At 33.8% G+C, this 26996-nt stretch overlaps 1 protein-coding gene across 2 annotated transcripts in view; it reads right to left on the bottom strand.

Moving 5' to 3' along the window:
• RNF17 (ring finger protein 17) overlaps positions 1-26996 on the bottom strand; it is a 137118-nt gene that overhangs the window by 88304 nt on the left and 21818 nt on the right. For both annotated transcript variants that reach the window (XM_077158768.1, XM_077158769.1), the window contains exons 4-14: positions 25657-25768; positions 24639-24719; positions 21693-21793; positions 14702-14873; positions 13323-13399; positions 12974-13048; positions 6635-6942; positions 5772-5849; positions 4544-4693; positions 3198-3387; positions 2201-2369 (exon numbers count right to left, since the gene is read on the bottom strand). In XM_077158768.1, coding sequence (XP_077014883.1) covers positions 2201-2369; positions 3198-3387; positions 4544-4693; positions 5772-5849; positions 6635-6942; positions 12974-13048; positions 13323-13399; positions 14702-14873; positions 21693-21793; positions 24639-24719; positions 25657-25768 — 1513 coding nt within the window. The remainder of the gene's footprint in view (positions 1-2200; positions 2370-3197; positions 3388-4543; positions 4694-5771; positions 5850-6634; positions 6943-12973; positions 13049-13322; positions 13400-14701; positions 14874-21692; positions 21794-24638; positions 24720-25656; positions 25769-26996) is intronic.

The raw sequence follows: 26996 nt of genomic DNA, 5'->3' as shown, positions 1-26996 counted from the left end.
GATCTTGTTGGTTTGTCCAGGTTAGTGTGGTGTCCTGATAAATCCCAGAGTGATCTGAAAAGTGAATTAAGAAGTATTTGCAAAGTCCCCTTGGGGGGATGGGGAGGAATGGGGAAACATTCAACTTCCCCATTTGGAGAATTCCTGATACTCTCGCAAGCAGTGGGGACAACCGAATCAATAGGTTGAGCCCTCAATTTTGGAGCTCGCTCCTATGAAACTTATCCCTGCAAATGTTAGGCTAAACCTACTTAAAATTAGGCCCAAGAGTCACCCCCAGAGAACCTCTTTTGTTGCTCAGATGTGGCCTCTCTCTAAGCCATAAAGGCATGTGAACTCACTGTCCTCCCCCTCTATGTGGGACATGACTCCCATGGGTGTAAACCTCCCTGGCAATCTGGGACAGAAATCCTGGGATGAGCTAGGACTTGGCATCAAGGGATTGAGAAAATCATCTTGACCAAAAAGGGGAAGAGAAAAATGAAGTAAAATAAAGCATCAGTGGCTGAGAGCTTTCAAACAGAGTAGAGAGGTTATCCTGAAGATTATTCTTACATATTATACAGATATCCCTTTTCAGTTTATGGTGTATTAGAGTGGCTAGAGGAAAGTACCTGAAACTGTAGAGCTGTGTTCCAGCAGCCATATTTCTTGAAGATGACTGTATAATGATATAGCTTTTACAATGTGACTGTGAGATTGTGAAAACCTTGTGTCTGATGCTCCCTTTATCTAAAGTATGGACAGATGAGTAAAAAATATGGATAAAAAGATAAATAATAGGGGGAACAAAGGCTAAAATATATTGAGTAGATTGAAATACTCGTGGTCAATGAGAGGGAGGAGTATGGCATGTATGAGGTTTTTCTTTTTTATTTCTTTTGCTGGAGAGATGCAAATGTTCAAAAAAATGATCATGGTGATGAATACACAACCATGTGATGATATTGTGAGCCACTGATTGTACACCATGTATAGAATGTTTGTATGTTTGCTTGCTAAGGTTTACAACAAAATTAATAATAATAATAAAAAGAACAGCTGGGGCCACAAACCCAAGGCCAGTCTTTATGCATGCACAATTTGTAGATCATACTTTGGTTTTATTAATATATCCTTTATAAAGCAGTTTCCCTTTAGAATTGAGTTTCACTTTAGAGTATTAATATGAAGATGATAAAGACTTTAAAATAAAAGAATCAAGTATTGCACATGAATTTTGCATTTAAAGGATGAAACTTCAAAAGGTAATTTTGAAAGTATATTGGAAACCATGTAATGAAGTCATCACTGGTTTATCTAGCTTCCATTACTAGAAATATATGAAGTACATGCTACTGTAACAAGGAAAAACATTCGCCCAATTAAAAAATAATTTTAAAGAAAAACTTCTGAGCCTTTAAGTATGCATACAAAGTAAATTTCAAAGGTCAAAATTAAGCATTTCTTAAACACAAAAAATAAAATAACTTTCTAATATTTTTATGATTAAACAGTAAAACCTTCCTGTATAGAAAATGCAAAAAATATATAAAATAGAAAATAAAAAAATCCCCAAACCATAATCTCACCCTCTTGAGGAAAATACCACTGCTAACATTTCTGTGTCACCTTCTAATTTTTATCCATTCTTCCAATTATCTGTCAAATGTCCACTATATGCCATCTGATTTGCTAAGTGCTGTTAATACAATGAAGAACAGAGACACAGACTCCCTATTACCTAGGCTTTGTAATAATATTACTGTTTGTCATGTATATTCTTATACACAATTACTGTCCCCAGGAATTTTCAACTTTGTTTGGGAACCAATGTACACAGAGAAGATGAGGAAGAATGCAATGTGGGCCATAAATAGAATAATGACCAAAGTGGCAGAGAAATAGGGAAGAAATGTACAGGCACACATACAACACCATATTTTAAATTTCTCTCTCTATTTATTTAACTCTAAATTTAAATGGTTTACTTTGAAATTCTATCAATTATGCTCAAATTTGTTTTTTCAACTCAATTTCCCATTAAAAATATTTCCAATTTTTGAAGGTAAACTTCACTTCCTTTTTATTGTTGAAATAAGAATATTAGGTAAAATATATCTACCAAGTGAAATGGTGACTTGAACAATCTAACTGACAATACACAGCTAAAACTGGAATCTTTATCCTCCAAAGAAGAAATAATTTAAGTTGTACTTACTGAATTCTGTGGAACAATGTCTTTCAATGAGCACAGCTGTGCTAATGGTTGCATGTCTTTCAATAGCCCTTCTATATATGATTCAGGTTTTCTTAGAATCAGACATAAATCATTTACTACTATATGCTGCTTGGCAATGTGTTCTCGTCTCACAGGGACATCAGCAACTCTAGGAGCAATTCAAGTATTATTTATTCAAAATAATGCTTTAAATCTGAACTTGCTTTCCCATTAAAGGTACACATTTCTAAGGATCTTCTCCTGAAATTAAATCTTTAGGAAGTTATACTCTAATTCATACTTCCTTACTATAGACTTAATCTAGCTTCTGTAAGCACAAGGCACTGTTTTTATTCACAATATTATATCTCACTCAAAAATGGAAATTTTATGATATATGTTATTACAATAAAAAATTAAAAGAATAATCTCAGCTACCTATATCTGAACTGTCTTTCCCATATCTATTCAGTTTAAACTTAAAAGGGATGATGACCCCCAAATATAAAACTACTTATTTTATAAAGCTACAAATATAAAACAGCCTATTTCATTCTCTGAGAAGATGGAGGGAGACATTTTGGAATACCTAGAGTGAATTAGACACTATGCCAATTTAACTTGTATTAATAACATTAAAAAAATCTGATAAAAAATTAAACTCAATCATCCTGCATCTAACTGTAACACTATTTAAAATAAAATAACTGCATTTGTGCATTATTCTCTGCTTTGAAGCAAAAGAAGAGTAATTAAGTTTGAAGTACATGAAAAAAGTTCCTTTTCCAAACTCCCTATATCCACACTAATAAAGGATAATATTTTACTAGTTTAGTAAGACAAATACAGAGAAAAATAATAAAAAGTATATGCCTCGAACTGAAGAATTATAAATTATCCCTCTTTATTTCTTCTCAGTTTTCTTTATTCTTCAATATTTCAGCTACAATTGTTTCTAAGTAGGCCAGTAACACATAAAAGTTATAAAATATCATACCCTGGAATAATCAGGATTTCAGAATTTCCAAAATCTACCATAAATATTTGTATTAGTGCAACTTCACAGACTGAGTATTTAGTTGGACTACAAGGTTTTCTAGTATTTTTACTTTCTATTGGAATTAATTCAGTGATAGTTCCCCGACACCACAATCCATTTTCAATACTGTTGACAAATATTCTCGAACCTAAACAATGAGAGAGACAAGCCATTATCAATGTTTATAATAGAGAAAAATGCCTAACAAGCTCTAATTTACAACATGTACATTAGTCCTACCACTAAAGAAGTCATAATTTATTTATTTATATATAGTACTGTGTCAAGTACTGTGATGAGGATATAAAGTAGTATATAATGATTGTTTCTGTTACACAGAAACTTAGAGGGAGATAAAAACACAAAGTATACCAAGTCAGCAGTCACTTACTGAGGACCCATGTTTCATGATCTATATTAACAAAGATGAATGTGAATATCCTGTCATTAAAAAGCTTAAGAAAGAAGAGACAGGCAAATAAATTACTATAATACACTGAACTCATCACAATAAAGACTATTTATCTCTGTGCCATACACACATTCTTTGTAATATATTTTGATAGCATAAAGGAGAAAACAACTGCCTTCTTAAAGTAAGGATGAAGAAATAATGAAAGGTATTCATGTAAAATGTCAAAATTAGTATACAGTGGAATTCAGAGAAAGTGAAGATGAACTTAGGATGCAGCAGCAGAAGGTCTTATGGAAGGGCCAGATGGATTACAAATTAATAACCAGGAAAAAAGTAGAGCAAGCAAGAAAAAGATCTGAACTTAAATGCTTAACAATGTACTAAGTATTTTATATGTTTGAAGTTACTTAATACCCAAATAATATTCTGATACAGCTATATAGATGAGCTGAGAATTAATCACATTTTTGAAGAGTATCTATCTATAAGAAGATAGGTATAAGATGAATATATAGTATAAAAGGCTAAACATAATGCTATTAGGTATTATTATATTAGTTGATTGCTGTCAGAATGAGAAAAATGCTCTATTAATAAATTAGAGCATAGCTTCATCTTATTATGGACTAGAATCAAATTTGGTCAACAGTATTGTATGGAAAATACTTGTAACAAAAGTTTAAAGCATGGCAAATTACACACACTCTCAGAGTTAAAACACACATTAAGTTGACTAATTATTCCTCTTGAGGCATTAGGAAATGTATGCCACAGACCTCTTGAATCTTACTTAAGTGTTCAGCACTATTCTTAACATACATATGTTGGTAAAACATACACAGTATTTAGATAAACTTCATATTTTAACTTGGGAATAACATTTTATTACCTAGTTCCAAAATATCTGAAGGACTTAGGGGCAAACCCTTGTTGCAATATTGATTCACCTTCTTTTCCAATACTGTTGCATCTTTTCTTTGTGAATACTTCCGAACATAGAAGCGACATGGGTGTATCACATGGCTTACAAAAACTAGCTCTGCAGAACCAAAATAAGATCCATCATTTAAACCACAAAAATAAGCCATGAATTAGAAAATAATTTACAAAGGCTGAACAAATACAATATCCTGTAAACATAATGAGTCTTGTGGTATTGCAAACCCTAAAATACTTAGGCTTCATGAATAAGTCCAAACAGATTGATTAAAAAAAAAAAAAGATTACTTTCAACAATGAATTTTTCTTTAGCTGCCTGAACTGAAGATACTTTATTTCACTTTATGTTACAGAAATGGAATTGCAGTTCATGTGGTAGTTAGATTCTAAAGTATTTTAAAGTACCTGCTGTATATGCTATAACTCCACTGTAAAACAAAACTTTGGAGTTTATGAACATATTTGGAAACTTAGAATCCCATTGAAAACGATTAGGTTTATAGTATGGCACACAAAAAAGCTTGTTTAATCCACACTACACTAAATAGAAACAATAATTGGCTATAAACATGCTAAACTCCAAGTCTTATAAAGGAGGTCAGAGAATTGTGGAAAAGTAGGCAAATTCAAGGTATTGAGCAGATCTTAGATGTTTTGGTGCAGGTGGGGTTGAGCAGAGATAAAAGACAATAAAGAGAATGAGACAATTTCAATATATAGGAGACACTTTAGCAAGTGTCTATACTGCTACAAAAATATTTCCAAAGTATAATGCTCAGAAAGAAAATGCAAAAACAGAACAATGTTCTGGTAGGTAGACATATTACCTGATAAAAACGTTTAAGAAACAAAGACTAGAGGAATGAAACTGGACACAACTAGCACAGACAGATGACAGAAATTGAACAGATCATTTTAACCTACTAGACCACTAAAAATTAAAAATAATAATATCCATATTGAGGATGGTATAAAAAGACAAATATGTATAATCAGGGAGACAACTGAGTGAAGTGGTGTAAATTTCAGAAATATTTTTGCCAAAAAAGTTGAAATTTTAAAATTAAAAAAGAAATTTTAGTTAGCAATAAAATTTAACTCACTGCCTCATACTAGTTGAGAGTTATTATACACATAGCAAACTCTATTACATCAAGCTTAGACTGTTGTTAACATACCTGCTTTTGATCCAAAAGGAATACATGATGTTTTCTGAGGAGGCTTTTTTAGATATCTAGGTGTCTCCACAAGATAATCTGTGAAAAATGCTTCATCAAAATAAGAAGTATAGGCAAATGCACTAATTTTGTTAAAGCAGATAATGGCATACTATTGTTTAAGAAGTTGTACGTGAAACATAAGACACCTTGAAATGCCCCAAGATAACAGTGATAACAAAGTGGAAATGAGTGAAAGAATGTTTTTTGTTTTGTTTGCATTCAAAATAACATTTTTCAGAATCAACCAATGAAGCAGGCAAGAAGGTGGGAGAGCAATAAAAAACCAAATCTTGAAAATGGTTCTCAAGAAGACTGGAGTATAAACTACCTTCAGTCCTATTTCACTTCCGTGTTAATGGGAAAATACTAGCATAGGAAATCTAATTAAAACAATCATACCGAATTTAAATGTTACAAAATAAATGACATTCATGATAGTTCGTTTTGTAACAAATTAAATCACAGAACAAATATTTAAGAGTTGTTCTTAAATTTAAAGACAAAGTAATGAAACTGCTTCCACAATCATCTGTCTCATTTCTTTCTAGATATTTTACATCAATTTTATATGTGGAACACTCAAAGGTCAAAGATCCTAAATAAACCAAATATTGAACTTACAATCCAAAGATTAGGTTGCTACTACATTAAAAAAGTTATCATAACTTTGGAGAATGTAAAAAGGCCTGGAATCAACCACAAGTTTATTATTATGAGGTATGATTACACCAGCAATATGTTTCTATTAAGTAAAGAGACAAAAAGATGTTAATTAGACTAGTTTTTTTCCCCTTATTTCCTACTTTTATGTTTTCACTTACCTTCCACATTTTCTTCAATAATTTCTTCAATTATCACATCAGGGCTAGATCCCATTTGAGGTAGAGCAGACATGGTTTTAGGGGAAGCTGTTAAAACAACTTCTTTCTGTGACTGGAAATTTTTTGCTTTTAAATGCACATCACTGGTTTCACATTGCAAAGAAACTGGTGGTGCTTCATTAAGTTGGGCAGATATGTCAAACTTTTTCTTTTCTAGTGACAGGTATGCATCATGGCAAGGAAATTCTGCTTTATTATTATACTTCTTTTGAACATTCTGCCCAATTTCATTTTCTTGGGGATAAAATCTGTTAAAAAAATACAGAGGCATATTTAGGATTTTTCAAATGACTACTTTAAATCAATTCACAAATTTTTATATACACCTTTGACCCATTTATTTTCCACATTACTGTTAATAATAAGACACAAAAGGAAAAGGCCATCTAGGCGTTCTACCTTTTATTGGTGCTTTTACTGTATTTACAGGGTTATGCAAGCATTACCACAATCTAATTTTAAAAATTTCTACCCTCCAAAAAGAACCTCTTTCCATTTTCAGTTTCAAGGAAGTCCAGGGATTTTAAAAAATCAATAAAGTGACTGGCTTTTCCATTTCTGCTAAAAAGGTTGTTGGAACTTTTATTGGAATTGAACTGAATCTGTAAATCATTTTGTTAGTATTGACATCTTGACAACATTTAGTCTTCCAATCCATGAACATGGGAAGTCCTTCCATTTATTTAGGTCTTCTTTAATCTCTTTTAGGAATGTTTTGCAGTTTCGGTGCACAAGTCCTCTACATATTGGTTACATTTATTCCTAGATATGTGGTTCTTTTAGCTGCTACTGTAAATGGAAATTCTTGATTTCCTATTCAGGTTGCTCATGACTAGTGTATAGAAACACTACTGATTTTTGAATGTTGATCTTGCCCCCTGCCACTTTGCTAAATTCATTTATTAGTTCAGGTAACTTTGAATTTTTCAGATTTTTTTTGCATATAAGATTATGTCATATATAAGCAGGGAAAGTTTAACTTCTTCTTTTTCAGTTTGGATGTCTTTTATTTGCCTAATTGCTTTAGCTAAAACAGCCAATAAAACGCTGAATAACAGTGATGATGGTGAACATCTTTCTTTTGTTCCTGGTCTTAAACGGAAAACTCTGTCTTTAACCATTAAGTATGATGTTATCTGTGGGTTTTTCATACACACTTTTATTATGTTGAGTTAATTTCCTTCCTAGTTTTGTAAGCATTTTTATCAAGAAGGGTGCTGAATTTTTTCAAGTGCCTTTTCAGCATCAATTAAAAGCATGTGTTTTTTTCCCTTCATTCTGTTAATATGGTTATTAACTGATTTTATGTCGAACCACCCTTGTATAGTTGGGATAAACCCCACTTGATCAAGGTGTGTAAGTCTTTTCATGTGCTGTTGATTCAGTCTGTTAGCATTTTGTTGAGCATTTCTGTGTCTATATTCATAATGATTATTGGTTTCTAATTTTTCTTTTCTTGTAGTATATTTATCTGGCTTTGGATTAGGGTGATGTTGATCTCACAGAATACAAATTAGGAAATGTTCCTTCCTTTTCAATTTTTTAAAGAGTTTCAGCAGGACTGGTGTTAGTTCTTTTGGAATGTTTCGTAAAATTTCCCCTGTGAAAACATCTGGGTCCTGGGCTTTCTTTGTTGGGAGATTTTTGATTCTTGATTTAATTTTTTTTACTTGTTATTGGCATGCTGAGATCTTCTATTTTTTCTTAAGCTAGTGTATGTAGTTTGGTGTTTCTAGAATTTGTCCATTTCGTCTACGTTATCTAATTTGTCGGTGTATAGTAGTTCATGGTATTCTCTTTTAGTCCTTATTTCTGTGGGATCAGTAGTAAGCTTCCTACTTTTCACTTCTGATTTTAGTTATTTGTATCCTCTCTTTTTGCCAGTCCTGTTAAAGGTTTTTCAGTTTTACTGATTTTCAAAGAACCAACTTTTGGTTTTGTTGATGAAAGATAAGGGGACCTAAATAGCTAATAACATCTTAAAAAAGAATGAAGCTGGAGGACTCACACTTTCTAACCTTAAAATTGATTACAAAGCCATAGTAATCAAAACTGTGGAACTGATTTGAGAACTCAGAATTCAATCCTCACATTTATGTCTGACTGATTTTTGATATGGGTTCAAGTCCACTCAACTGGGAAAGAATAGCCTCTTCAACAAAATGATGCTGGAAGAAATGGATGGCAATATGCAAAAGAACGAAAGTGGTTCCCTACCTCCCACCATATAAAAAATCAACTAAAAATGGATTAAAGGCCTAAGTATAAGAAGCAGGACTATAAAACTCCTAGGAGAAAACACAGCAAAGCCTCTTTAGAATCTTGTTAGGCAGTGGTTTCTTTAGCCTTTACACACAAAGCACAAGCAACAAAAGAAAAAGTAAAGGCGGTCTCATTAAAATTAAAACTTCTGTGCAAAGAACTTTATCATGTAAGTAAAAAGACAACTTAAACAATGGGAAAAACTATTTGGAAACCACTTATCTGATAAGGAATTTGTGTTGGTTTAAAACTGTTATTTATTCTAGAAAATCCATGTCCTTTAATCCTGACTCAATAGTATAGGATGGAAACCTTTGGTTAGATTGTTTCCATGGAGACTGACCCACTCAATTGTGGTGTGAACTTCTGCTTAGATTATTTCCATGGAGATGCAGCACATCCAAATGTGGGTGTGGCCCTTTTGAGTAAATGGAGATGTAACACTGCTCAGTCAAGGTGGGCCTTGATTAGTTTACTAGAGTCCTTTAAAGGGGAGACATTTTAGAGAAACTTCCAGTACAGACTGGAAGACAGTTTGGCAGTTCACAGAAAATTAAGTATAGAATCAGCATATAAACCAGCAATCCCACTATTAGGTGGGATTTCTAGCCTAAAACACTGAAAGCAGGGGCAAAAGGACAAATATTGCATGATCTCATTGATATGAAATAATTAGAGCAATAAACTCAGAGTAAGAAACTACAATACAGGTAACTAAGGGCCAGATGGGCATAAGGAATGGGCAGTTAACACTTAAATCTGCACTGATAGAATTGTTTTGGTCATGGATGGTGGTGATGATAGCACAACATTGTCAAAATAATTAATAGCCCTAGATTATATATTTTAAAGTGGTTAAAATGGGGAAATCTTAGGTTGTACATATGCTACTAGAATAAAAATTTAAAAAAAAAGCATGGACTGTACAACACGAACCCTAATAAATGTACCACATTAATGCAAGATGCTAATAATACAGTAATATACAGGAACTCTGTTACACATATTTATGAAAACCTACAACTTTTCTAAAAAAAAAAATCAATAAGAGGTATAATCAATGAGAAGCTGAAGAAGTACCTTCATATAGTCTTTTCTGTGATCTAATCCTGAAAAAATGTAGCTTTTCAAAACTAGTCATTTTGATATGGTCTAGGTACTTCCTTTCAAATTATGTTTAAATTATATTATTCATTCTTTTAAATCAGTGGTTTAAAAAAAAATGTAGGAAACAATCAAGGGCACAACCCTGAGCAAATCATTACAACTTTAATCTAGGCTGATTAAACACCATTAATTTGAAGAATCCTTTAGGTAGGATTATTCACGCTGTTATTTATTCACTCTACTCCATATTTTTCTTTCTTCTCCATACAGTCAGACAGACTTAGGCTATCAAATCTATAAGTACAGAAATTCTATCAAAGAACTGAGACTAAGACTCATAAAGCTTGTGTTTTATTGCATCTTATTTTAGAAATAAGAATCACTAAAGGCAACTGGATTTAGCAATGATACTGTTCTGCAATGATTTGTTTAGTCATATTTAACACAAGGAAAAGTAATGAACATTGAAAAAGGTCCAGGCACCTGAGAGACAAACAATCGTAAACACCCTGCAATCCAAATGTCTCTTTTCATAGCATCTCTTTTTAATATTATTGAGATATTTAAAGCTGTCAACCTCTCCTTTGACTTCCAGAATGAATACCACTCTATCCTATTTTCCTTCTTTCAACCCTCTGTTCCCTTCTCAGTTTCTTTCTTTCTTCCTTTTTTTTTTGCAGGTTAGACTTTCCCTGCATTAAATTTTAATATTTCCCAGAGTGTGGTCTTTGATCTACTTCAATACTTGCTTTACCTGGGAAAACCCACAGTTTAATTATCACTTGTAATCAGTAAAGGTAGGTTTACAATGATACTTCCCCTAAAAATAAGGAAAAAATGCTCTCAGAGTTAAATTTAAAATCAATATAGTTATGATGCATAACTGAGATACTGCTTACGCTGGACAGAATATATGCTATGTGAATATACATATCAACAAAATTTGCAGATTCAAAATAAACAGAAAAAAATCAATACAAACTATTAAAGAGATAGAATAGCTATTAGTCTTAAAATATTTTATAGGAACCATATTCAAGCAATGAAAATATCTAAAAGAATGTATTGATTGCAAAGTTTGCTGATCATCTGTGGAAACACAAGTCAAATCACAGAGGCACATGTGGGGCAGTGGTCATTAAGCACTGACTGGGGGTAGATGACTTCAGTCAATGGACTAGTACTTCAGCCCTCTAGCAAGGTCTTCCCTGGGGTACTAAGGTCTGGAGTAAGTTATCTAGGCCTAATGCTATTAAGCCATTTGACTCATCTAATTTCTTTTATTTCAAACAAGACTGCAAACAAAATAATCTTCTAATAATTCAGCTTCTCATGTATGTTTACTGTAAGAGAATGCCAACATAAATATTCTAGCTCCTGTGGCAGTTACACTGGCCCATTAACTAGCTGGCTGATATCCGTTTCCCTGCTGAGCAAGGACCTGCTCATGTGTGCTTGTGAGCTTGCAAGACTATGGGTAAGGTTGATTATGACATGAAGGTAATGAATGTGCTGTTTCTTGGGAGATAATTTCCTCCAGAAGATATACCACCTACAAGTGAATGAACTTACTGTCTTTTTGGAGGCTTCTACAACATTTATATCCTGACTATTTCTAAACTCAGATATCAAGTCCAAGTCCTCTTATCTTTCAGCACATACAGCCAACTGCTTTCTGTACACTTCTGTCCACATAACTGATGAACATAAGGAACTCAACACTGTATTCACATGTGGTAAATACCACCAAGATCCATCAACTTAACCACCAATACCAGACCTGTAGTCAATAAAGTTACTTCCTTTTTCCTCATTCTTCGTACCCAATCCATTACCAAGCTTTATCAATTTTTACTATTCAGCATTTGTGGTTATCTCTTCCCAGTCCTTCTCTAGTGTTACTACCAAAGTTTGGGTTCTCACCATTTGTTAAGACTATTGCTATAATACCCTAACCAACCCTTCAGCCTCCAGGTTTAAATTCCCCCAAAGTATCCTCTAAATGGTTACCAGAGTTATCTTTTAAAAACACAATCTAATTCTCTTTATTTTCATGATTAAAACCTTTTAGTGGTTTTCCATTGTCTAGAACAGTGTTGACCAATACAGCTATCCTGCCATGAAGGAAATGTGCTGTCCTGTCCAATTTGGTAATCACATGTGGTTAAATGTACTTGGAACTGCATTTTTAATTTTAATTAATTAATTTAAATAGCCACATGTAACTAGTAGCTATTTTATGGGTCTAGAAAGTTCAAACTCCATTGCAGAACTCCTACAAAGTCTTTAGTCTCTATGTATCTTCTGCTATATGGAATCATATCTTTCCTTCAATGTAGCATGCTATTGCACTACCCATAAATTTCTTTTTGCTAAAATGCCTATCTCCCCCTTTCCACCTTTCAAATTGCTACTCATTTTCAAGTATGAAGGAAAACAAAATCTCTTCGAAGCCTTTCCTAAATCCCTCCCTCACCCCCACCCAAGAATTTCCAGAAAGAACTGACCACATTCTGTTGCTGTATTCCTATTAAATTTTGCATATACTATTGTCACAGCAATTGCGCACTTTATTTTTTGCATGTCTGTCTACCTCTAATTGTTGTACTTTTTCTAATATACACTTCAGTAACTAGGATGCTTGTGCCTAGAACACGATCAGTTTTCAACACTTGCTTTCTGAGTCTCAAAGACAACTGACATATGTCACCAAATACTGATTCCTAAGTCTTTCAATTCTTAAATATTATATGCAGAATTTACCTAATTTATACTATCTTGCTCTTAAAACTATTTTTTCAATTTGTGAACCACATCACACTAAATATAAATTTTTCGGTCTCTTAGATAACACAGGCCCTTGGCAGACACTATTTTATCAATCATGTTGACATTCTTACAAATACATACGTTGTTGAATCCTCAAATTCAATCTTCCCCACATTGTTGAATGTACAGATGATCTCACTGCAATTCATATTCAACCTAAAATTAAGCATTAGCATATAAACATTCAGATAAAAGTTTATTACTTTATCTAAATAAAATGAATTGCCAATATGAAAATAACTCAAAAAGAAAAAATAAAATAACTTTTTAATTTAACATAAATTATGCTTACTTGAATATGGCTGAACTTGGGAAATATTTGTGATTCAGATCTTTAATTTATAATTGCTTGCCATATGAAGAAATTTAGGCTTTAATACATTTTTATACTTAACTGTTACGTACTCCTAAATTTACAAGCTTTCCTTACCTAGGAAAACTTCTTAGTTTTAGAGAGCTAACTTCTGACAATTCACTCTCAAATGTTAACTTCAAAGTCCGGATAATCTAAAATCAAAAGAAAAGTGTCATTCATGTGGATTTCCTTGAAGGAAAGTTTTTACAAAGAAAACTATAACCTTTAGGTATTTTACTACGTTCAAGGCCCTGATTTTAGGCACCAAAAGGAAGGGATGCAAATGTGCTTAAGGTACGATTTTATTTCCCTAAAGATTAAAATCTTTTATAGATATAAATTAACAGATAATAATTAGACATTGGCTAATATTGATCATTGGCATGATCAAAGAACCATTCTATTATTTTGTACTGCCTCTGCTATCTTCAAATATTTCTCTTTTTTTGCCGTCTTCCTAACTAGGTTAATAGAATAAACGCCAAAGCTATCACTTTTTCAACTCCTAGTGCCTCACGTACAATGTATACGAAATGACCATTATTGTTTTTAAAAATGCAGTTTGAGGGAGGCCTGACCATGTAAGGAAGTAGCAAACTCTCCATTCATTTAAAGTTGCAGACCTCAGAGAAAGGTAAATCAATGGTTTCTATTTTTCAGTTCAGTCCAAACATTTTACTATGTATAGGAAATAGGACCCTGAGGAGTCAAATGTGAATAAAGCAGGACTCATACACTTAGGGAGCAAGGCAGAAATCAGCAAGAGAGTATCCAGGCTAACCCTGTGTTCCAGGCTAATCCTGTGTTGCCAAACTATCTGATAAGAAACATCCTTCAATTTCACCCAACCCTGCCCCCTCTGCACATAATTAGATGACAAGAAAAGCTGAAGTATACTGCCTCTTGACTTGAACATTGTGAGAGGGGAACAGAAAAAACTGAATGGAATCTTGAATGAAATTTTTTTTAATCTTTTTATTTTTTATTAATTTAAGAAAAAATATTAGAAGAAACACAAATATTCTTAACATATGTTCATTCCGTTATACATATATAATCCGTAGTTGAATGAAATTCTTAACTTGAGCTGACAGCCATATCTAAGTTGTTTATGACAAGAAAATAGTCTCATTAATCTGTTACTCTTACCCTCATTTTTATTCAGGTGTCCTAGAAGATTAATTTTTGACTGAATGCCATCCTACTTGCTTTCAGATTATGCATTATAAAGACCTTATTACATCATTTCCCTCAGTGGTAAATAATAATAATAAAAGCCTAAACAAATGTCATGTTTGCTTTAGAATTCAAAAACCTAAGAATTCTAAATTGCTGCTAAAAGTTAGGATAATTTGAAGAAAAAATTCTTCTGTGTTTAGTCTAAATATCATATTCCAAAGCACGTGAAATGAAATACCAAAGAAATGATTCACATTATGAACTACTAAAATTACCTGATTTAGATCACAATATGTCCTCAGAGAAGGTGCTGATTTCAACTCTCTTGCTATCTTCATAGCTGCATCCAAATCATTTTTTTTCTCTTCAATGTAGCTTTTAGCCATTATTACATTTGATAAATAGTCATCTGTATTTCTTACGATTTCTTCACACAATTTCTTTTTCCTTCATTCAAGACCCCAAAATTATTTTACAATATTTCATAAACATTTATACCAAACTGAGTTTAGAGTAACTGAACAGTATCTGAAAAGGTAATTGCACTAGCTGAACTTAAAAGACACATAATATGGTTAAGGAAGGCACCTGAACTGATCCATTACAGGTGAAAACTATGTATGCATAATCAGAGGAAAAAGTAAACCTCATAGGAGGACACAGTTATGATGTTACAATTCAAGCTGTCACAGAATTACAGAGATAAAATGGACATTAGATCATTCCATATAACAGCAAGAGAAATCCTGGTTGTCTGTCCTGCAGTCACATGTGCCCTCACAAAGACTTACCAGTATTCACTTCTAGCAAAGATATACCTGAATATTTAAAAATTCCCATCAACACATACATACTACATGAATATAAAATGAGATTTAAAAATAGACAATCACCATATCAGAACTTACACATCCAATTAACTACAGATCTTCAAAGTAATTACTTAGGAAAGCAATATAGTTATTCCTTCATTATTTGCATCTTTTCTGTAACTAAGGTGGAATGACCTAATTATGGCAATTAAAAAAATTTGTACCAAAACTGCAGTGCCTAATTTATTCAATCATTTCTTCATCCAACTTGGTTGTAAATGTCGTTTACAGGAAAATGTTATTTTCCCCAAAGCAAATCTGCCCTAAAAATAGGTATTTACCAATACAGAATAGCAACAAAAATGTGACAAAGGCTCTGTAAAGCATAATCAAACCTTTCAGTAGCTGTATTTATAATCTGTCAAAGGAATTTTGTTAGGGGCTACAGTTAAGTTCTAGTATGATTCCTAAAAGCTCATATACATGACTTAGCTTATATACATAACATTTATTTAATGTTATAATTTTAAAAAAAGACCAAATGTGAGATAACATCAAAATGGAAGAATAAAGTACTCTCCTAATAAGGTTTAAAAAAAAAAAAAGCACTGATCTAAGAGTCAAATGGACAAGTACCATAACTCTAGATACTGCTTTCATGAGCTTGCTTCCTGAACTATAAAATGGAGCAAATACCTCCTTTACCTCCCTCGTGAGACTACTATATTAAAAATCATATGATATAGGGTGGGCCACAGTGGCTCAGCAGGCAGAGTTCTCGCCTGCCATGCTGGAGACCCAGGTTTGATTCCTGGTGCCTGCCCACATTAAAAAAAAAAAAAAAAAATCATATGCTATAAAGACTGTTAACCATTTATCCAAAGACAAATTTTAGGTATGTGACAACAAACCATAAATTCTGCTAGTTATCTTCTCCTAGAACAAAGAATACACCTAGTATTCAAAGTTTATTATGGAATCCTGCTACCAAACTTTCCTACCAAACAAGTTAGCTAGCCCAATCCATTCAGTGCTTGTCTCTCCCTTGAGTACGTCTGTGTTAACCTTTTTTAATGTGTACTCTCTTTCTTTGATCAACTTCTCCTTTTAATAAACTTTACTACTTATTCCTACTGGCCCTTTTGTCTCTAAATTTCTCTATTTTTGAGACTGTCAAACCTGGATCAGGGGCTCAGCTGGCACACTGCTAGCAGGGTACCAGTTACAACATCTTCTATAGTGCTAATTGAGATATAATGACTAAAGGTAAACATGGAGGGGATATCTCCTCCTAAGGAAGGAACAGGTGGCATCATAAACTCTAAGTATTTCCTCCAAGACATTTTATTTGTCTATGGTCATTGCCTTTAACCATGCTGTAGTCAGTATCTTTCCTAGCCCTTAATGATAACTTGGGTGGATTCCAAAATTTTCTGGTTACTTTTGGTTATCAAAATTCCATTCAGGAGACAGGAGGCAAAATGGTGCCTCAGTGAGGTGTGGAATTTAGTTCGCCCTCCAGAGCAGTTAGTAAATAGTCAGAACAGTACAGAACAACTGCTGGGGCCACATCAGTGACTGGACATACAGCATACATCCATCTGGACAAGCTGGACTGGCTGAGACCTCATGCAGAACTAAGACCCCCAAGCCCCAGAGGCTGGTGTTCCTACCCCATGGGCATGGCAGGCTGGTTCCCCCAGGGGAAAGGAAACAGACTTTACTAGCAGCAAAGGCTGAGCTCAGCCAAGCTCCAACTGCGGAATTAATGAACAAATTCTGACTACTGAAAATAGGACCCCACCTCAGATAAACCTGTAATAAGAACTAACGGTACTAAGCGTTTTCTGCCCTGGCAGAGAGGGGGCAGGGCTGACAGAAAAAAAAACAAAAAACAAAAAACAAAAAACAGTGGCTTTTTGAGTCAGACAGCACAAAATACTAAAAAAAGGTGGCACAGTAAGCCTGGAGATACAGAGAACAGCAAACCAACTTAAGCTCTTGATTAACAAACCTGAAGAACAGGGTCCTGTGGAAAAAGATTTTTTTTTTTTTTTTTGCTTTGTTTGTTTTTTTTTTTTCGCAAATCAACGCTGCTTTATTGTCAACACAGTTTGCCTGGGGTGTTTTGCTTTGCTTTTACTACTTAACAGCCCTTTAGATAGAACTGCCAGGCTTCTCAGGCTCCAAACTTCTCAAGCAAAGACAGAATTAAGCTTGTCTGAGAGACAAAGATATCAGGCAGGTGAAAGGAATTAATTCCGTAAAAGCTGTACTTTCCCCAAGGGAAAGGTGGTGCCCAGCTCAAGTGGAATTCCTCTCTCAAGAATTCAGTCCCCAGGGACTGGAGAAATGAAGCAATTAAAGCCAACCTACAACCTCATCTCTGTCTCAACTAGGCCCCCCAGAGGGGAGTGTCTGCTAAAGTTAAAGGTACCACATCACTTTAAGCTGGTGGGAAGCCACAGGCAGACAAGCACCACATACTGGGTAGGATACGAAAAACATAAAGTCTAGAGGCTTCGTAGGAAAGTCTGTCAACCTGCTGGGTCTCATCCTCAGGGAAAACTGATGCAGGCAACTATTTCCTCCTGAAAGGAGGCCTGTCCAATCTGGGAAAATCTGACCGGGAATGATAATACCTGAGTAGACAGACCATCCACAAAAAAAAGGCTCCATATAGGCAGGGCAAGAACTATAGATAAAGAACTGAAAAATTCTCATCAGTTAAACAGAACCTATGCTAGAGGTCTAGAATAAGTTGAACTGAACATCAAAGAACAGGTAGAGAACAAAGCCATCCAGCAAGAAAATCCTAGGTAAAAGCATGAAAACAATCTCCAGGATAAAGTAATTAAGGAAATCAAATGCCTAGCCACCAGCAAAAAAAAAAAAAACGAGATACTACGAAAATTGAAGATATGGCCCAGTCAAAGGAACAAACCAGCAATTGAAATGAGATATAGGAGTTGAAACGACTAACTCAGGATGTTCAGACAGTCATGGAAAATTTCATCAAAAAAAAAAAAAAAAAAAAATCAATGAGTTGAAGGATATAAAGAAGGCCCTGGGTGAGCAAAAGAAGAAAACGAAAGTCTGAAAAAACAAATCGCAGAACTTATGGGAATGAAAGACACAGTAGAAGAAATGAAAAAAAAAAAACAATGGAAACCTAGAAAGATAGATTTGAAGAGGTAGAAGAAAGGATTAGTAAACTGCAGAATTGGACATCTGAAATTTGACACATTGATATAAAATATAGGGAAAAGAATGGAAAAATGAGTAGGGTCTCAGGGAACGGAATGACAACTTGAAGCACACAAATAAATGTGTTGTGGGTGTCTCAGAAAGAGAACAGAAGGGAAGAGGAGAAAGACTAATGGAAGAAGTTATCACTGAAAATTTCCCACCTCTTATGAAAGATATAAAATTACTGATCCAAGAAGTACAACAAATCCCAAATGAAATAGATCCAGGACACCTGAGACTCAGAGTTAAGAGTTCTGATGCTATCAAAGTCAGCAACACCCCATACAGGAACTGTTTAAAAAGTTGAAAAAGTGATGAGACAGTGAACCAGAGATATGAATGAACCTGATCTGGAGAAGACAAAGGTATATCAGAAGATTGGGTAAGGGATGATATCATCCATATTTTAAAACTTCAACTTCTGTGTGAGACTAAAGGGAGAGATGTTTATTTGGTGCAAAAATTATAGTTTGGGAGTCCATTTCCTAACTGAATTTGTATGGTCAGTTTAACTGAACATCATAAGTAAAATAGGTCTTGAGATTTTGTTGGTTTGTCCAGGTTAGTATGATGCCCCAATAAATCCCAGAGCAATTTGGACAGTGAATAAAGTACTTGCAAAGGCCCCTTGGGGGAATGGGGAGAAAGGCAGAAATATTCAGTTTCTCCATTTGGAGAATTTCTGATATTCTCATGAGCAGTGGGGACAACCAAATCAATAGGCTGAGCCCTCAATCTTGGGGTTCGCCCCTAAGAAACTTATCCCTACAAAGGACAGGCTAAGCCTATTTAAAATTAGGCTTAAGAGTCACCTCCAGAGAACCTCTTTTGCTGCTCAGATGTGGCCTCTCTCTCTCTTTTAGCCAACATGGCAAGTGAATTTACTACCCTCCCGGTCCATATGGGACATGACTCCCATGGGTATAAACCTCCCGGGCAACATGGCACAGAAATCCCAGGATGAGCCAAGACCTGTCATCAAAGAATTGAGAAAACCTTCTTGACCAAAATGAGTAAGTGAGAAATGAGACAATATAATGTTTCAGTGGCTGAGAGATTTCAAACAGAGTTGAGAGGTTATCCTGAAGGTTATTCTTACGCATTATATGGATACCCCTTTTTTAGTTAATGGTGTATTGGAGTGGCTAGAGGGAAATAACTAAAACTCTAGAGCTGTGTTCCAGTAGCCTTGCTTCTTGGTGTGCAATTAATGGCTCAGAATATCATCACATAGTTGTATATTCATCACCATGATAATTTCTTAGAACATTTGCATCACTCCAGAAAAAGAAAGAAAAAGAAAAAAGAAACTCATACATACCATATACCTTATTTCTTTCTCTCATTGATCACTAGTATTTCCCTCTACCCAATTTATTTTAACATTTGTTCCCCCAATTACTTATTTTTAATCCATATTTTTTACTCATCTGTCCATACCATAAATAAAAGGCGCATCAGAACAAGGTTTTCACAATCACACAGTCACACTGCAAAGCTGTATCATTATACAATCATCTTCAAGAAACATGGCTACTGGAACACAGCTCTAGAGTTTCAGGCACTTCCCTCTAGCCTCTCTAATATATCTTAGACTAAAAAGGGGATATCTATATAATGCGTAAGAATAACCTCCAGGATATCCTCTTGACTCTGTTTGAAATCTCTCAGCCACTGACACTTAATTTTGTCTCATTTCTCTCTTTTCCCTTTCAGTCAAGAAGGTTTTCTCAATCCCTTGATGCTAAATCACAGCTCATTCTAGTATTTATGTCATGTTGACAGGGTACTTTATACCCCGGGAGTCACAGTAGAGAGGGGAGAGCCTTATTTCTTGAAGATGACTGTATAATGACATAGCTTTTACAATGTGACTGTGTGACTGTGAAAATTTTGTGTCTGATGCTCCTTTTATCTAGGGTATGGACAGATGAACAAAAAATATGAATAAAAAATAACAAATAATAAGGGGAACAAAGGTTAAAATAAATTGAGTAGATTGAAATACTAGGGTTAATGAGAGGAAGGGTTAAGGAATATGGCATATGTGAATTTTCTCTTTGTTATTTCTTTTGTTAGAGAGATGCAAATGTTCAAAAAAATGATCATGATGAATACAAAACTATGTGATGATTATTGTAAGCTACTGATTGTATACCATGTATAGAATGTTTGTGTGTCAAGAATGTTTAAGTTTCTACAATACAAATATTAAAATTAAAAAAAAACTAAACTCAGTCTAGTTAATGCTATGCATCATGAAGTATTTAGGAGTTAAGTATATCAATATCTGCAGTATTGTAGGCGTAAAGTATACCAATATTACTTCAAAATGCATCCAAAAAATAAGATGGCTTACTAGATGATAGATGGATAAATAGAAAAACAGATATGAGAAAAATCAAACATGGCACAATGTTGTTAAATGTAGAATCTAGGTGATGGGTATTTGGGGGTTCACTGTACAGTTTTTTCAACTTTTCTGTTTAAAAATTTGGGTAATGAAAAGTTGGGAAAAATTTTTTAAATCATATGACAAATAAATACTGGGAGAAATAAGAGATAAAAAAATTGGATAGATTGAAATACCAGGTCAATGAGAGGGAGGACTAAGGGGTATGGGATGTATGGTTTTTTTGTCTTTTTATTTCTTTTTCTGGAGTGATGCACATGTTCTAAAAATGATCAAGGTGGTGAATACACAACTATGTGTTGATATTGTAAACCACTGATTATAAACTTTGGATAGACTGCATGACATGTAAAGATATCTCAAAAAATATACATAAATAAATAAATCATATGAAGGAGCTTTTTAAAAAGTGAGAGAGGTATAACTGTAAAGTACTATTTGTTAAGTGGTGACTATTAGATAAGGTTTCTGCTCTGATGCCTATGAGCAGCACGTTTCCATTTTCCTAAGTTGTGAATTTCACAAAAGGGATTCAGGGTTTGAAATATTTTTCTCTGCTAACTGCTTTAAGTAAGTAGCTTGTTTACTTTAACAGTCAGATTTGGGACTAGAAGGCAAATAGCCAAAATGAAAAAATAATTGTTTTTCATTTTGAACTTATAAAATCAGCCTGTAGGACCACCCATCACCTTCTGGACCTGTTAAAAAGTTACTCCTTACTTTAATCTAAACTAAGAAATAAGATAAGCTAGTGTTAAAAAACTTGTTTCACTGAGTCTATATTTTTATTACCTGGAATCAAGAGAAGTAAAAAGTTGATCAAATTGTTTCTCAAGAATCTCTATAAGATTTTCTGTCTTCTCTTTTGTTTGATTCTGTATGTGTTCAAGCTTCTGAGAAAAACAAAATACCAAGACAATAATTTGTAGAATTTGTACTGCTCAATATAATTCTGATATAAAAGGTTATTTTTTTGACATTTCAAAATAATATTAGAGATTAGATGATAAGTGGAATGAGTTACAAGGTTCAATTTTAAATTCTGGTACTTGTCAGCATGACCACATTTTGCTGGTAGTATGTACTGATAACCTGACCAAAAAAGCCTAAAAATCCACTAGTAAGATTACTAAATCTGTCCTATCACCTTTTATCATTAGAAGTAACAAGTCATTTTGGATACATGAAATTCCTTCTGGAAGGACTCTTTAAATAAAAAAACTTAGAAAACATAATTGAATTCAATGTTAACTATTCTATATACTTCTTTGCATTTTAAAGAGAAGTTGTATTTTAATTAGATTTAAGAACCGAAGACAATCTGCTTCTTTTTTTTTGTGTATGAGATTCAGTGAAAATACCAGGACTCAGTTATTGGGGTACTTTCTGATGTCTGCAGAGATTTTTCTGTACAATATAACATGATTGCCTTTCAGAAAAATCAATCACAATTGCTAATGTGGCTTTCTCATAATGTTATTTTGTCCTCCAGAAAAAAACTCTCTCTTTTTTTTTTTTTACGTGGGCAGGCACCAGGAATCGAACCTGGGTCCTCTGGCATGGCAGGCAAGCATTCTTGCCTGCTGAGCCACTGTGGCCCTCCAGAAAGAAAAAAAAAACTTAACTGCTATCATTGTTTCACCTCAAAAAGAGATCATAAATAACACTGAAGAGGTCTAACATCTCTATTGCAATGGATGAGGCATATTTTGTCAGTTTGCATGCATTGTTTTCTCTTATTTGCAGCGTTTTTCATAAACATGAAATAAAAACAAATCTCATTTCAAGAAGTAGTGAAATGTTTTTTTGAAGAGAATTTGTTCTATACTGACAAATTATTTTCCAGAGAAGGCAACATTTTTATAAATGTAAATATCAGACAATGATTTTCTCAAAATTATTTTAAATATTCAAGACACAAGCAAAATAATGAACTACACTTTCAGATTCAAAACAAACAGGAGACTATATAAAAACTGATTTTCCTATTAATACCCATACTTTATCATCCTTTTCTTACCAGCAGGTAAAATAAAATACACCAACAAAGCCTCCTCAGCACAAGCTTTACCATTGCTTAACAACAGATCTGATGTCTTTTACCTACTAACACATTTATGCTCTTGGAAGATACTAGGGCTAAGCCAGTGCTGAACGACAGAACTTTCTGCAATGACAGAACTGTTCTTTGCACTGTCCAATTTGGCAGCCACTAAACATGTTGAACTATGGAGTTCTTGAAAAACATGTTGAACTATGGAGTTCTTGAAATATAGCTAGTACAACTAAGGAACTAAATTTTAAATTTTACTAATTTTAATTAATTTAAATTTACATAGCCACATGTGGCTAAAAGTTACTGTATTAGACAGTACAGGTCTAAATAGTTTTGTCTGCTTCATTAGCCCTTCTCAAATCAGATTTTTTTCTTGTCAGTTTATAATTGACTTGCTTTTCTCCACTGTATCTGCTACTTCTAATTGCTTCTCATCACAGGTGACATTCTTTTCTCCCCCTTTCAACTCAATATTTTTTTTCTTTTGTGACTTTTCTATCTTGTTACTTTTATATACATATTTCTTATTCTTCTGAGAAACCTGGGCTTTTAATAGTCAGCTTTAGCCATTTGAAAATTGTCCCGTCCTTTCATGCAAAAAAGCAGCCATAACATAACCAGTTATAATCTTCTGGCCTCCTTGATTGTATATTTGTTGTTGATAGGTGCTTATGAACTCAGTCTTTGTCACCAAATGAGTGAATCTCATTTTTGGGGGAGGGATGAAGAGAAAAGAGAACAAAACTCTCTGGGGGTGGTGAAAAGGGGAAAAAGAGAAGTGAGGAAAAAATAGAGTTTCAGAGGCTGAGAGATTTCAAACAGAGTCAAGAGGTTATCCTGGAAGTTATTCTTATGCATTACATAGGTATCCCTTTTTATAGTTTACAGTGTATTGGAGGGCCTAGAGGGAAGTATTTGAAACTGATGAATTGTATTGCAGTATCCTTGATCCTTATAGATGACTGTATAACTATATAACTCTTAAAATGTGACTGTGTGCTTGTGAAAACCTTGTGTCTGATGCTCCTTTTATCCAGGGTATGGACAGATGTACAAAACAAATAAATAAATAATGGGGGGGATAAGGGGTAAAAAAAAATTGGGTAGACTAAAATACTAGTGGTCAATGAGAGGGAGGGGTAAAGGATATGGGATATATGAATTTTTTCTTTTTATTTCTTATTCTGGAGGGACACAAATGTTCTAAAAAGATCATAGTCATGAATACACAACTATGTGATGATATTGGTGAAGCCAAGGATTCTATACTTTGGATGGACTGAATGTATGTGAAGACAGTTAAATAAAAATAAATATTTTAAAAAAGACTCTCTGGGGGTAAAGGGATACAGCAACATAATAAGCAGATGTTGGAAAGATGATCTGCAATGCTTCTGAAACAAGATTCATCTCACATCAACTGGAAATCATGGTTCCTTAATAGAGCTCCAATTTTATTAGGTTGTTAGAGCAGAGATGGTACAAAACCAATCTCTGCAGGCCACAAGAAGAGTTTCCCATTCTTTTGTATGTTTCTCTATCACTATCAGACCATCTTAACCCTGTGCTAAGCGCTAACCTCAGTGATAACATATCTAAATATATACCTTTAAAAACAATATGCCTTCTTTCATTCTAAAAAAGTATTTTTATGATAGAATTTAATCATTCAAAATGCTTACTTTTACAGCAATACTTAACAGTTCAAAATTATGACCTGCTATCTTCAATGCTTCATCAATTTCTTCTGCAGTTTTAGTCTCCTAAGACAGATGGGGAAACCAAACACAAATATAAAAATAGATACTTAGGTACATTATATTACAGCTTCAAAAATGTCAAGCTACCATTTTGGTCACAAAAGAGATAGAGACCCACTACAGAAACTGAAAGCAAGCAACAAAAACAAAAAATCCTGCTTAATCAGAGATTAAAACTATTAATATTTTAGAGATTTGATTATAGCATTCCAGATTTTTTTTAAAAAAAGATCTCTTCTTTAAAAATGGAATTATACAACACTTACTGCCCTATAGCCATTTTTTAACTTAAAAATATCTTGAACAATTTATCATGGCAATAAAAGTTACTTCTACACATACAAATATTTTAATTTGGCAATGTTAAGATTAAAACTTGAAACAAAGGCTAGCAAGATTAAGTGCTTACTCTCCTCCCCAGCCACTAATGACTTCTTTAACAAACAATAAGACATATTCTTCATTCAAATGCATTATGAAATTTGTTTTATTTCTAATCTCAACTTAAAAGTATATATTATTAAAATGTATCAGGATTAGTAACAGGGAAACTTCAATCAAGCAACAACAAACGCAGTTTGGTCTTTTTGTCTTCGTTAACAAAACTGGAAAACCACCCTGAGAATTTAGAAACTCATACTTTATGTATGTTTCACAGAACCTGGATTCCACAAGTAGCTTTGGAAAGAATAGCTACTGGAAAACATCAATAACTTCCTAACACAGTTGATCAAAGTAGAATGGGTACAGCCTTGGGAAAAAAGAGAACTGTTTAAGTGGAGTTTAAAAACAACAAGAGATTCAAGTAAGAACAGTGGATTTAACTCCATTACCTTTAAGCTTACAAGAGAATCTATAATTCTAGGAACCTTGGGAAAAGGTTACCAGAGACAAAGTCAAAGTGTTTGGCTTCATCTTATTTCATGAATTTTTCTCATACCGCCATTACAGCCGATGGGTTCAAAACAGTTCTGCGGATGAAGGTTGAATTTTCTAAACCAATAGTTAGCTGATCAGCAGTCTTTTTAAAATCCTGAGAGTAATTCTTTATCCTAAAAAAATGTCAAATACATTATTTTAAATACCAACACTGTCATTATAACCTTCTACTCTGTTTTCTACTCTCTATCAAAAATTATTCATATGATGACTTATAAGAAGAGTACAATGGATTCTCAATTATCTATGATAAGTTAGGAGAGATAAACCATGAGTAAAAATGCTTTCATATAAAACATTTCGAGAATTCACATTCTTAGTAAATCCCTAAAAGATAGCTTAATTTGTAAATAAAAATAGCTTGAAGTATATATTTTTATGTTTTAATTTCTTAATCACCTTTCCTTGCCTAATAATCTTTGGTAGAGGTGCTGATAATCACTAAAATGTCTAAAGCTCACCAATCAAAATAAGTACTTATACACACAAATGCTTGTTATTACAAGAAGTGTACTTACTGGAGCCTGGAAAACTTACAAAAACAAGAGATTCAAGTAAGGACAGTGGATTTAACTACATTAAAGACTTAAATGAATTTAACTTCTCTTAAATGGCAATGAATTTAACTAAGCAAAAGTTATTGCAAAATATAGGGAGTGAGATCCTGTTGGTATGCATAGTTTGGTGTGATGCCCTGATACAGAGTAAACTGGGCAGAAGACTAAAAATATTTGCAAAATACCCTCGAGGTAATAGGGAAAAAGACGGAAATATTAAACTTCCCCACCCGGGGAAGACGTGATATTCTTGCAATCATTAGGAACTGCCAATTTAATAGGCCAGATCCTTGACCTTGGTGCTTTCCCTTATGAAACTTATTCCTGCAAAGGAGAAGCTAAGCCTACTTAGAATTATGCCTAAAAGTCACCCCCAGAGAGCCCCTTTTGTTGCTCAGATGTGGCTTTTCTCTCTCTAAACCAACTCTGCAGGTGAGATCAATGCCCTCCCCACTACGTGGGACAATGCTCCCAGGGATGTAAATCTCCCTGGAAATATGGGACATGACTCCTGGGGATGAGCCTGGCACTGGCATCATGGAATCAAGAAAGATCTCTTGATCAAAGGAGGGAAGAGAAATGAAATAAAAAGTTTCAGTGGCTGAGAGATTTCAAATGGAGTCTAGGACATTTTGGAGTTTATTCTTATGCATATATAGACATCCCTTTTCAGGTTTTGGTGTATTGGAGTATCTAGAGGGAAACCTCTAACCTGAAACTGTTAAATTGTAATCCAATACCTTGATACTTGAAGATGATAGACTAACTATAGAGCTTTAAGGTA

The sequence above is a fragment of the Tamandua tetradactyla genome, chromosome 4 (genome assembly GCF_023851605.1).
Source record: "Tamandua tetradactyla isolate mTamTet1 chromosome 4, mTamTet1.pri, whole genome shotgun sequence".
NCBI classification, from domain to species: Eukaryota; Metazoa; Chordata; class Mammalia; order Pilosa; family Myrmecophagidae; genus Tamandua; species Tamandua tetradactyla.
Note: the sequence above shows the minus strand (reverse complement) of the source record. Positions and strands in the feature narration are given on the sequence as shown.